Source organism: Arvicola amphibius, chromosome 4 (assembly GCF_903992535.2).
Source record: "Arvicola amphibius chromosome 4, mArvAmp1.2, whole genome shotgun sequence".
Taxonomy (NCBI): domain Eukaryota; kingdom Metazoa; phylum Chordata; class Mammalia; order Rodentia; family Cricetidae; genus Arvicola; species Arvicola amphibius.
This window is the reverse complement of record NC_052050.1, coordinates 127826959-127840710: the sequence shown is the minus strand read 5'-3', so window position 1 is coordinate 127840710 and position 13752 is coordinate 127826959. Positions and strand designations below refer to the sequence as shown.

At 45.5% G+C, this 13752-nt stretch overlaps 1 protein-coding gene across 4 annotated transcripts in view; it reads left to right on the top strand.

Moving 5' to 3' along the window:
* Irf2 (interferon regulatory factor 2) overlaps positions 1–10341 on the top strand; it is a 107522-nt gene extending 97181 nt beyond the window's left edge. For 3 of the 4 annotated variants that reach the window (XM_038325636.1, XM_038325638.1, XM_038325637.1), the window contains exons 7-9: positions 43–207; positions 7634–7680; positions 8768–10341. In XM_038325636.1, the coding sequence (XP_038181564.1) occupies positions 43–207; positions 7634–7680; positions 8768–9076 (521 nt within the window). In that variant the 3' untranslated portion in view covers positions 9077–10341. The remainder of the gene's footprint in view (positions 1–42; positions 208–7633; positions 7681–8767) is intronic. The other variant, XM_038325639.1, reaches the window with a different exon arrangement.
* The last annotated feature ends 3411 nt before the right edge of the window (positions 10342–13752 follow it).

Genomic DNA, 13752 nt, shown 5'->3' with positions numbered 1-13752 from the left:
CCACGCAGTGTAGAGACTCTGACAATCTTCTCTTCTTTGAAGTTGTAGGGCAGTCCCCCCTGGACAGCACCATTGAAGATCAAGAGATTGTCACCAATCCGCCAGACATTTGCCAGGTTGTGGAAGTGACCACGGAGAGCGACGAGCAGCCAGTCAGCATGAGTGAGCTCTACCCTCTCCAGATTTCTCCTGTGTCTTCCTACGCAGGTAAGGGGAGCAGGAGGGTGACCTGGAGACTCAGTAGGGAACAGACCAAGTCTAGCATCACCCCATCTCACCACCCCACAAGAATCTCTGTTCTGTACTAGAAATTATTAGTGTGGAATTACCCTTCCTCTTACGTTCTTGACGGCATCTTAGACGCCTCTGTGAGAAGAGGTGTTTACGGTATTCCCTTATTTGACTGCCCAGGATGTGGTTCATTCAGGACTACAGATAACATTTCCAGCGATAAATGCTTCGTTGTCATCAGAGACACACAACGAATGATGTAGTCACTGGACCTGGCAAAGACTGAGAACTCACTGGCACATATTGAGTTCAAATTCACCTGTAATCTGTTTACTTAAGTTAACAGGATTTGGGGTCAGAGTGGTTTGGCGGAGTCTAGATTTTACTAAGGTACATAGGACTTTAGACATCATCTTTTCTAGATTCTCTGTTCGTGGAAGTGAATGAATTTTCTCAAGGTCACCCGGCCAACAAGTTCAACAAGATTTGAACTCAGACTTCAGCTTCGAGATCGTTGTTCGATCTAATCTATCCCACTAGCTTTACTTGCCACTTCCACTTACTTCCTCCCTCCTTCTTTTCTTCCTTGTTTTATAGTGCTGCTTCTAGCTGAACTGGGCAGCTGGGCCCATTTCTGCTTTTTCTTGGGCCTGGTCCTATCGTTGCAGAAATTAACCCGGGCGGAGTTACAGAATCAGACACAGACTGAGAAAATGACTCCTCGCTTTGTCACCAGAATTATGTCATCTTACACTCCCTTCCTGACCATCTCCATTTAAGCTCTAGTGTAGTGATGAGAAGAGCAGGCCTGCTTTTCATTCCGCCCGGATCCCACACGGCTAGCTTTACACCCGAAATAACAACACACAAATTGTATTCATTTAAATACTGCCTGGCCCATTAGTTTCAGCTTCTTATTGGCTAATTCTTACATCTTGCTTAACCCATTTCTAATAATCTGTGTAGCACCACAAGGTGGTGGCTTACCGGGAAAGATTCAGCATGTCTGACCTGGTAGCTGGCTTCGTGGCGACTGACCCAGAGAGGAGAGGCGTGGCAATTGCCTAACTTCCCTTCTTCCCAGCATTCTGTTCTGTCTACTCCACCTGTCTAAATCCTGCCCTATCAAAAAGCCCAGGCAGTTTCTTTATTAACCAATGAGAGTCCTCCATCACTTTAGGGACTCAATCACAATTAGGAAATATAAATTCGGCGTCAGTGTTATTGCTTGCAGCTATTGAAAAAAATAAAAAGCAGAGGCCCAGGCAGGGTAAAAGCCGGTCAGCTCTGGCAGATGGATCACCTTCTCCCCAGGCCAATTCGCATGCTTTAGAGGCCTCACAGGGATAGCATAGACTCATGTGGCAGAGTCCATCCAAACATCAGTTGCTTGTAAATTATCACAAATAAATTGACCTCATATCAATTAACCAGCCAACTTTCTTTTTTTAATTTATTTTTTTTAGTTGCAGTGAAATACACATAACACAAAATTGCCATTTGTTGAGCGTCCAGTTGAATGGCTTTGAGTATGCTCAGAATATTGTGCAGCCTTCACTGCCGCCTGTCTCCAGAGGTCTTTCACCTTAAATAAAATGATGCACCCATTAAATATATATTCCTGTACCCGAGTCTTGAGAACCACCGGTCTATTTCTGTCCACTCTGTGGGCTCTTAGGAGAGGAATCATGCAGCCTTTACCCTTTTGTGACTGGCTTATTTTACTTAAAATACATCATAACTTGCTTTTGTGTAAGGAGCATTAAAAAGAATGGGAGAAAGAGCCCTAGTGACAGGAAGCCTATCACCTGTCAAACGGCTCACCGCCAGTCATTCATTCATCAGACATAGTTTGGACTTATCTGTGTCCCTCTCTTTTTGGTCTTTGCCAGGGCCCAATGACTGTATCACTTGTTGTATGTCTATTGTTGTCTGGAAATTATGCTAAATGCTTATTTTTATTGATTGACTTGTTTAATTATCAGGGGAATAAATGTTAGTCTCTCCTCTTCAAAAGTGAGGGCTCCAAGGCTAATAATGTAAGTCTAGGAATAAAAAAAAACTAGTGACAGATAAATCCATGTGCAGCTATGTTCTTAGACGCTCATCATGGTGCTGCATGGGGTCACATGCTATAGATTCATTTGATGGTCAAAGGACCCAACAAAGAAGGTAGACCAAAACCTTCATGCAGAAACAACAGAAGCATTAAACGGTGTGGTCTTTTCCCTGTATTTGCGGAGCTAAAACTAAAGCCATGGCTTTCTTCTAAGCTGCTGTAGTTGCTAAACAGGATATGGGGCGGGAGGGGTGGAGCCTTAAAGTGGACTGGGTACCTGTTTAAGGTTTTCTTGGGGATTTGGGGAAGACCTTTTTGCTGTCCTGTCAGCAATGGTATTTTGCTTTAGCAGAGGCATCCTGAGAACAGCTGAGGTGTGGGGAAAAAATGAAATTTTCATTCCCCGTTTTGAGACATTTGCGTAGATCTCCAAAGAAAGGGTTTTAGCCCACAGCAACAGCCTGAATTTCTGTGAGAGGCCAGATTTTCAGCCTGGTATTTGGTTCACCCATGGTTTTCACTGCCAGAATTCTCCAGAATCTTGTAGAGGGAGGTTTATTGGATGGAGCCAAAACGTTTCACTGCTGGTCCCTTTCTAGACTTGAAGACATGTTCCAAAGTTCTCTGTTACTGACCACGGCTAGTTCAAGTCTTCGGGCAGGAAGTCGATAACGCTCTGTAGCTCTCTGTTCTCATGTTTTGATTTCATGTTCAACAGTAGCATAGGCTGCTTGTTTGATTTTCATGATAGAGTTCCTTGGTGCAGACTGTTCATCCAAACATCAACCACCTTCATTCACCAGCCCAGGAAACTGCTATTTGGAGGTTGTTGTTGAATATCCTTTTCCTCTAAGGATCACTGACATATGATCCTGGGAATGCCACAAAACCACGGTCACCTCTGCAGCTCTGCCTTCTAATGTATTATTTTACTATCAGGGTGAAGTGGAGTCTAGACAGCGTCTTTGGGTGGAAGGAAGTGTTTGCGCTGGATAGTTTAAGCAGATAGAAAATTCTACCTTGATTTGTACAATTTTTCAGAGCAGGGAAATATGTTTCAAAGCGCAGGCTGTGGAAGCACGAAGACATTTTCGTTGTTTGTTTGTTTGTTTACTGAGTTATTTTTGCTGTGCTAAAGAGCAAACCCAAGACTTCTGTCCTGGTAGAACTCCACCACTGGCCCATATCCCTCGCCCTCACTGTACTTCCATCTGGCTGTCCGACACGACTTCCTAGTGTTTAACTGCATTGTTGGTGGTAAATGAAAACCATGATGGAGAAAGGAGGTGGAAAACAGGCTTGCATAGCAAGCAAAATAAGAATCAACTGGTTATATAATCAGGAGTAGAGAGGTCATGCAGACAGCCAGCTATCATTCTCCCAGAAACCATATATATATATATATATATATATATATATATATATATATATATATATATATATATATATATTTATTTATTTATGTTGTGAATGAGGCAAGGGTGCATTGGTGTGGAGACTAAGATTCATCTGAGCTGCTGAGTGGCCGGTTGCATCTTCTTGGGAATGTAATTGAGGAAATTATATGGAAAGAAATCAATGCTAATCACATTGTGTTGAATGAGAGCCTTCCAGAAAATAGATCAGCTATCACATAATACAATAACGTGTTCCATAAAATCTATCATCTCCTGCCCTGTGATGTTCTCAAGGTGGTTTGGTAATACGTATGCTCCAGGCAGATGTTAAAAGCTGGGCTGAAGCGGCGTGATTCTAGAGCTACAGTTCTGGACGAGACCTTAATGTCGCCTGATTCGAGGCCAAATTATTTTCTTCCCTCTTTGCCGCTCGCAGGCAGGGAGCAGGCCAGAAAGGTTAAATCAATTGTTCGCGTATCTACTGCTACTGTGTAAATATTTCGGCTTTTTCTGGCCATGCTTGCAGAGCAACTTCCATCTTTTTTTTTTTTTTTAAATCTCATTGTATTGGAAGTCAGTTTGAAAGGCATCCAAACTAATAAAAGGGGGAAGTGACATAATCCATGTCGACGTTTTGGCAGTCACGTTGATCTGGAAGCCGCAGCTGCAGTGAAGTCATTTGTCATGCAAGAAGTTGTTCTGGAAATGGCTATGGTGGAGCAAAACCAAGAGAGCAGGAATGAAGACCTGGAGCCAACTACTAAGTAATAGCTATAGAAACCACCATTCATCTAACGGCAACACTTTGGGATCCTTAGTTAGGAACCCCAGGCACCTGCATCTCCTGGGCTGGAGGCTCCCAAGGCTTCTTCCTCGAAAAGAATCAGACTTACAGACCAGTATGTAAGTGCATTTCACATTGCTGTAAGCGCACGCTGTAATCAACTTTAAAAGAGCAAAAGACATGGTGACTCAGAGTTTCAGAGATTTCAGTTAAGGTCCAAACTCTTACACCCAGTTCTTGAAGCAGCGAGGCAGTTGATCTGCATTTAGAAATGATTCCCTCCAGCCGGCATTGTGTCAGCCTAAAGCACGGGGCAGGATATCGTGCTATTACGTAGCCACAACTTTATCCCTCTAGTTGAATGCTGTCTACTTTCAGGAAGTTAGCGTTTTTATCCCCTCCAGGTCTGTTCACAGCTTCACCAAGGAGTGTTTAGCCTGGCATCTAACTTCTAAACCCTCCAACAACTGTGGCTGGAGCTTGTGGGTTCCTAGGACCTTGATGTCAACAGCTCCTTTCTCTGACTCCTCTGCCTTTCAACATGCCTGGTGTCCTTGTGTGCTTGCTTTTATTTGAAGGGGAAAGGCCCAGAAGGATTTCTGGAGAGTCATTAGGAGGAGAAGAGGGCTTGATGCATGTGGAAGGAAGAGAAACTTTGGCTGCAGAGCACAAACAAAGCTAAGCATGAAAATAGGAAGGGGATCTTGAAGTCTTGCCAGCAGGAAGGCAGCCTCTGCGCTCTGTTTGAGACTCTGGGATCTGAAGTACAGTTTTGTTTTCTTTCTTCTGCTGACTCAAACCACGACTTGGCAAGTTTCTCAACGTCTCCATTCCTCTCCTCGTTTTTCTTTTTGGGAGTGGCAGTCCTGCCTCCCCTGGAGCTTGAGCTAATGGGGCTTTTGTGTTTGGAGGGACGTTTCCTTTTCTGGTCTTCGTTTACTTCTGCCTGGAAACATTCCTTGTGCCTATTGTCAGATTGTCTCCACAGCTCAGACCATTGCCAGCTAAGTCCTAGGCTTCCTCGTGACATCTGTGGCCCCTATACGGGGTTGTTTGGGGTAGAACATTCTGAGTTGGCGGAGCAAAAGATCTGATTTTTGGTCAGTCTGTGGCAATCTCCCAGGCCTGTCTGAAGTCCCTGGAGAACAGTGGCTGAGAATCATGCAGAAAGCATTCCTGGGTGAGACTTGTGGACCTCACTTGCTTGCTGTCTAAAGAATGCCCTGGGGGTACGTTTTGCTTATTTGCTCTTTAACTTGATTTTTGTGGGGAGACCCATCTCTAGTCAGGGCTCTGAATGGTGGAAAGGGCTCTGGCTGTCCTGGAGCCATTGCATCTCAGGTAGGCATGCGGCTAATCTCCCTCAGTAGTGGCAGGGTGGAAGAGGGTAGAAAGGTCTAGAGACCATACTGCCATCTGACCACGGCAGCTTTCCGACTTGGGATCATCGTGAGGGATGAACAAGACCGTATCCCAAGGTCTTAGCTGAGCCGTACTATAGGTCTCTAAGTGCTCAGCTCTTACCAGTAGAATAAATGACCCAGACAAAATGCCCTGTGCAAGTCTGTGCATTTTGGATGCGCTGCCCTCTATGCATTCAGTTTTGCAGTGGCGCTGAACAGTGAAAAGAACCGCTCTGCGTCATTTTCAATTTGTGAAACTTAACCTCAGATGATGTGCAATCAGCGGTCCCTGCATTTGACTCTGTGGCATCCAGCCCAGTGTGCAAATTCAGTGTTGAACACCAGTGACATTGCAAGCTCCGTGTGTCAGCCTTTCCAAACACTATCACACTTACTCACCATGTAATCCTCCTTGGAAAGTGGCGGGCAACTGTAGCTCACTGTGGTGAAGGACGTTTCTCTGTGCCTCCCAGCAGGCAGGTCCAATTGGGTGTCTAATGGATTGTCTGTTGCCCTGCAGCAACATGACCATAACCATAATGGCTTAACACAATACACGGTTAACTATCTCACAATCCCTGTGGGCTGGGAATCCAGGTATGGCTTAGCTGGATTCTGGAGGAAAGCCGTGCTACCCTGTCATCAGGTTGGCTAGTGCTGCAACTCATCTGAGATCCAACTGTTGAGCCACTGGCTCCCACGGCATAGGGCGGAATTGAATTCCTTGCCAGGGTTGAGCCGAAATCCCCAGTGTCTTGCTAGTTTTTACCTGGAAGCAGCTCTAAGCTTAAACTTGCCATGTGGGCCTCCCTGACACAGCCAGAAAACAAGAGACAGGTTAGATATTACATGATGACCTTGTCATGCTCATAGAATATTTATATCTTAGCCGGGCGGTGGTGGCACATGCCTTTAATCCCAGCACTTGGGAGGCAGAGGCAGGCAGATCTCTGTGAGTTCGAGGCCAACCTGGTCTACAAGAGCTAGTTCCAGGACAGGCTCCAAAGCTACAGAGAAACCCTGTCTCGAAAAACCAAAATTATACATATATATATATATATATATACATACATACATATATATACATATATACATACATACATATACACATATATACGTACATATATACATAATATATATGTGTGTATATATATATACATACATACTATGTTCTGTTGGCTAAAAGCAAGTCACAGTTCCTACCCACATTCAAGGGGATGGGGCCCAAAGATGGTAACCATGGAATGAAGGTCTTGGGGCATCTAGAACATGGCCACCGGCTAAAATTCCAGTAACTGGATATCTATAAATCTAAGGATAGAATACTAAAAGCAGGAGGCGGCAAGGAGAGATTAGGAAGACTTTTTGGACAGTTTCACTGTCGGGACTTCCTGTGACAAATGGGACGGACTAGAAAAAGATAGTGTGGCATTGTGGGCAGAGTTTCTGGGAGGGGAAGATGTCTCAGGGATCGCGCACGCACAGAACCCCCGCAGGCAGAGAGACTCTGGCAGCATACTTGGTACAGCGAGCTCCTCTGCTCAGCTCCATAGCTTCTCCACTGCTCTGAGGGGACCAAGCAGGGAACTGGAATGCACTCTGGCTTGTCCCACTTGGAAGTGTTTGACCTCACGAAGTGGAGGGAGAAGGCGTGTGCAGTTTCTTATTTCCGAAGTTCTGGCATAGGTTTTTAAGATACTTCCTGAGTCTCCAAAATAGCTTGAGCAACAAGAATATCTCTGCTTTTCTTTCTGTACAGAAAGTGAAACCACAGACAGCGTGCCTAGCGATGAGGAAAGCGCCGAGGTGAGCTGGCTTCCTGGTGCACAGGTTTTACTTTTGGATCTGTGTGTGCGTGCGTGTGTGTGTGTGTGTGTGTGTGTGTATGGTGGTGTTTGGAGTGAGTGCGTGTGTGTGACTGAGTGTTTGTGTGAGAGAGACAGAGACAGACACAAGACAAAGAATGTACATAACCTAAAATTGACCTTAGCTTTTCCTTCTGAGTTGTGAAATGTAGTACTGAGCCCTGGGTGGGAGGAAGGGAGGGAGGGAAGTGAGATGTGCCCCTCAGAAAAAGAGGTGAATACGACAGGGCAAGAAGAGAAAACTGGAGTCAAGGCCAGGAGATGTTGATATGCTTATGGCTGTAAACATCCCGATTTGCCAACAGGAATAAAACAGCCTGCCTGGCCCAAAGCAGTGGACAGTAGTAAGCATCAGCAACAGCTAGCAAAGTTGTCTTCATCCAGATCAGTCTCCTCCGTTGCGCCTGCGGAGAGGCGGGTGTGTAGCCAATCTCCGCTCCCTGCCAACCTGCTTCCAGCTTCCCTCTGTAGTCCAGGCTCACACAATGGCAGGAAATGCCTGCAGTGCTAGTGGGAAGATAAAGGGGGCTGGAGAAGAAACCGATATTTGGTTGAATTCCTAATATCCCAAGGTCAGGAATCCTGAGAAGACAGTAGGCATCCATACTGGCGTAGTTTGTGATCTGGCTTCTTCAAGGACTTTAACTCCTTTTCTGCCTGGCAACTATAAGGCCAGTTGGGTTCAGAAAATGTGGATCTCAGTCCCCACCCACTTAAAAAGCCATCAAAGGACATTTGCTGAGTGTTCCTAAGCTCCTTACTCTCCTCATCTGAACATTCAGGGTAACTAATCAGGTTGGGCTATTATGGCTGGAAACTTTCCGGTGTGCAACCCAGACAGCCTGCGCACAGGAACAGGAAGCCAAGTTGCCACCTTATTTTGTGTGTTTGCAGAATAGCCTTGGTCAGATTTCTGGGAGCTAGCAAATGGGAATCGATTTGAAAAGTAGGAGAAGCCATTGCTTTGCATATGACATTAAGTGGGGAAAAAAAAAGAACGTGTATATCTTGATTATTTTCTCTGAAAGGGGAGACCACACTGGCGGAAGAGGAACATTGAAGGCAAGCAGTACCTTAGCAACATGGGGACACGGAGCACCTACCTGCTGCCCAGCATGGCGACCTTTGTCACTTCCAACAAGCCAGACCTGCAGGTTACCATCAAAGAGGAGAGCTGTCCGATGCCTTACAACAGCTCCTGGCCTCCGTTTACAGAACTCTCCCTCCCTCCCCCAGTGACCCCCACACCCAGCAGCGGTCGGCCTGACCGGGAGACCCGGGCCAGCGTCATCAAGAAGACGTCTGACGTCACCCAGGCGCGTGTCAAGAGCTGCTAAGCTTTGACTCTTCTCTGGTGGTTGTTGGGATTTCTTAGCTTTGTGTTGTTATTTGTTTGTATTTTATTTTTCTTCTGATACCTATCTTAGACAAATCTAAGGGAAAAAGCCTTGATAATAGGATATTGATTGCTGTGTCCAACTCCAGGGCTGGGGCTTCTTTTTAACTCAGGACTCCAGCCCCTTGGTAGACGCAAATCTCTAGAACCTGCTGGATCTCCCAGGGCTACTCCCTCAAGTTCATGGACCAACAGCCACACGGGCAGTGGAGGTGCTGCGTTGCCTACGGTCAAGGCCAGCATGGTGGAGTGGATGCCTCAGAACGGACGAGAAAATGTGAACTAGCTGGAATTTTTTATTCTTGTGAATATGTACATAGGGCAGTACTAGCAACGTTGCGGTCTGCTTCTGCACCTTATCTTGAAGCACTTACAATAGGCCTTCTTGTGATCTTGCTCTTCTTCACAGCACACTCGGCGTCCCCTTCTGTGCCCATGACCTCACTACCCACCCATCCCCAACCCATCCATTCCCAGCTCACTACCCACCCTCCCCTCTCCAACCTATCCAATCTCATTCCACACCCACCCCTCCCTACCCAACACATCCAGTCCCAGCCCACACTCACCCCTCCCTCTCCAACCCATTGAATCCCAACCCATCCAATCCCCGCCCACACCCATCCTTCTCTTCCCAATCCATCCAATCCCAGCCCACAGTCACCCCTCCCTCCCTAACCCATCCAATCCCCGCCCACACCCACCCTTCCCTCTCCCAGTTCCTTTCCCCTTTTCTCTCCTCAAAGACAAATGTTCCACATCTTGGAAGAGGAGGAAAAGAAATTTAATTTCTCCACAGCTGTCCCATTTTAAGACTGCTTGAAAAAAAATCTTTCTAATCTGCTATGCTTGAACGCCACGCGGTACAAAGGAAAGCTGTCATGGAAATATTATGCAAATTCCCAGATTTGAAGACGAAAATACTCTAATTCTAACCAGAGCAAGCTTTTTTATTTTTTATACAGGGGAATATTTTATTCAAGGTAAAATTCTAAATAAAATATAATTGTTTTTTATCTTTTCTACAGCAAATTTATAATTTTAAGATTCCTTTTCTTGTTTATCAGCAGTTGTTATTACATCCTTGTGGCACATTTTTTTTTTTAATTTTGTAAAGGTGAAAAAAACTTTTATGAGCTCATGTAGCAATGAAATTATCCTGTGGATTGATAATAAATGAATATGGTATATAGTTAAAATTTTTAATGGGTATCACTCCTGGCTTTATCTGTGTCTAACTGCATAATCATGAATCAGAGCCGACAAAGTATTTATTCTTGGAGATCACCATGCTTTCCTTGCTGACCACAAGAAACTTAGGAAGGTCCGATGGTGAGGCTGCAGATTTCCTCTTCCAAATGCCCATGACACTGGGCCCTGGGCAAATGTCCTACACGAGTTATTGTCTTTGCTCATCACAACTGTGCCCAGAAAGAGCAATTATTACTATTCCACATGGTAGACGTGGAGACCTGAAATGAAGACCTTCTGTTCAGGTTACCCAGACAACTCAAAAGCAGGATGCTGGCAGAGCCCAAGTCTGGGGCGTTTCTAGCGGGGGCGAGGTGGTGGTGGTGGTGGTGGTGGTGGTGGAGGTGGTGATGGTGGGAGTGGGGGTAGGGAGGATGGTCTGTTTCCTAGTCCAGAGTTCTCTGCTGTGAGCAGATTGCTCTCGTCTCGGTGGGTTTTCTGTCCTCTGTGGACTTGGACACACAACTGAAGTTTGTGCTATGCTACTATCTGGGCACAGATAAAACACTTGCAGTAATAAGAAACAGTTGTGGTGTTCTAGCTTTCTGTTCCTCTGTCTTCTGAGACCTGGGGGCTTCTGCATGAAGGTCTCGTCCTTAAAACGTATAATGTCGAGAGCCCCGGTTTATCACCTAGTTGGAATTTGTTCCCTTTCCTATTGAATTATCCTTATTGCCCTCACATACACACCTTGGTATTTCAAGGTACAGCCCTGACCTTGAGAAGGTCTCCTCCCTTACCTCCCAAGCTTCCTCAGAATACTTATAAACATAGCTGCCTTCCTGCCACTTTGGGGGGTTATGAAAAGATCACTGAGTTAATGTTTGAACAGTCCTTATGAAAGGACAAAGGGCTCTTTTTAAGTCTATCTCCATGTGCGGCTGTAGATACAACCAGTGACCATAAAATTATCGTCCCTGAACACAAGTCAACGGAAACACATTACTGTTTTGGCGTGTGTGAAATGTCTCACACAGGTATCCAGTTGTTTCTCTTCAGAGCTCCTTTGTAGGGCGGATTTATTTGGATTCCTCAGGACAAGTCATAAGCTTCTTGGTACATGAGCCCTCCCCTTTGGTAATTTAGATTTTAAAATCTCATTGATCACCCTGTTTTGTTTTGTTTGCAAAACAGCAAAAAAAAAAAAAAAAAAAAAACCACCTGGCATAGAAGTTGGCCCTGACTCACGGTGATCAGTGAGTCTAGGATACCTCTGACCTTCCTTCTGCTCTCCCTTCTGCATCCAGAATGAGTCCTTCTGGTCTCAAATGTCATGCCACTGCGTTATTCCATTCCTGTGGTGGGAACCAGACTCGCAGCCAAATTCAGGATCCAGAGATAGACCATTCAGGTGCTCAGGGTAATACTCTATTGCCAGTAAGACCACAAAAACAGAACAATGCTTAAAATATCCCCACGGAGGGCTGAGTTATTTCTAAGTCACACTTGGCTAGGAGTGAAGGAAAACAGCGGATTACCCAGGGCTTGGGGTAGACGTGAGGGAGCTAAACAAACCAGATGGACCGCTCAGGAACAGGAGCCCCCGGACCTTGTTATTGTCACTTGGAGGAAGTGCTGGGGACACGTGATTTATTTAGTTGGCCTCTGTGTGTGCTGATATGGTTTTTATGATGGGTTTTGCTGTGGGTGTGTTTAAGTAGCAGTGTAACTGCTTTTCGGACAATAGTTTCCATTCTCTGCCGGTCACACCCGTAACAAAGTTCCTCATACATCTTTGATCTGGGAATTCAATAACAGCCGTAAGGCAGGGCTAACCGAGCACCTTGATGTGATTGGCTTCCATCATGTTGTTTGGGTGCCTTAAGTAAGTTCATCTTCAACCGTAGCCTTTCTTTCCCTTTTGGATGTCAAAGGCAGTGTGCCGTTTATTTGAATGTATTAGATGTACGTGGCTAAGAAATACAAATCCTTTGGACATCAAAGCCCTAAAATGATACCCTTTTTGGGGTTGTTGTTGTTATCTCAGATGCAAAAGGGCACTATCATGTAACCTGTTCCCGAGGTAGAAATTGTAGGAATGAGGAAGATCAGTGGTTTGGTTTCAGGATTCTGAGTTTTTCAAGTTGATGCTTTTAAAACTATTTTCTATGTGAGTGAAAAAAGTGTTAAGCCCCACATGGCCTCTTGCCCCTGCATCTAAGAGGTGAAACATTAGACCTCCATTTGCTAGACACTGTCCTTTGAGTGTTGAATTAGGCTATAAGAGCCCCTTGTCATTTTAGCTTTGGACAAACAGACCCAGATAAAAGGAGGAAATCAAAACCCAAATCTTTCCTGATGACAGACCAAAAAAAAAAAAAAAAAAAAAAAAAAACAGGAAAAGGCTGGCAAACGGATAGCTGGGTCTGTGGCATGCAGGGCTAGACTATCTGATACCTTTACTAGCTAGGGGTTTGCCAAGCATATGGAGGCAGAAGCTGGTTTTAACTAGTTATACCCAGCCATTTCATCCTGAAACTCCATCTCTTGGTATATAACCTAAAGCCGGAATGAATGATCAGAGGCACAGGGATAGGAACATGACCTGCCAGCGAGCCTGGACACATCACCCCCACTGTGTCCCGGCTGCAGCGAACCCCTACTCAGCGCTATCACACGTGATTTTCTATCTCACGGGGCTGAAAGCCTCCACATGTCATTCTCATAAATGGCACAAAGCAGGTATCTGTAGATAACCACACCAGCTTCTCCTATCCCAAACCCCACCATCCCTAGTGTTAAGGGGACAGTGTGAGTCCCCAGCTATGCCCTTCAGCAAGGACTTGGATAGCAGATGCAGAGCTAGAGAAGGGGGTCTTGCCATGGGGGTGTGGAGTTTTGGGTGAGGAGATGCCAAAAGTATATGCGGTGGTAGGGAGGGATTATTCCTGAAGCTGACTGGCTTCTGCGCCCCTACCATCCCTAGTGGACACAGAAATAAGTCTCTGCAGTAGCGTGGGCATCGCTGGCCCTGCTGTGATCATAAATGAGGGTTCTAAAGAGATCTGCTTCTGTGGCCATTCTAACAACAGGTGCCGAGATACTGCCTGAAAATAGAGCCTGGGAGGAAGGAAGTGGTCAGGCCTGAGGGCCGGTTTTAGCAAAAATGTTAAGTCTGTCCAAGAACTTTGGTCAGGCTGTGAAAGGATTGGGAGGAGGGACATTTTCGAGTTTACGTAGCCTAGGGGTGTGACTCAGGGGTAGACATATGCAGAACCCTGGGCAATCCCCAGAACCTTGGAAATAAATAAGTAAACGTATAGGTAAAAAATAAAAATTAAAGTTAAGAGTACCTATGATCTGGCAAGCCCATGTTCTAGGACCCTTTGGCATGTCCCTTCAGAAAGAAAGTAGAGCACGTGTCTC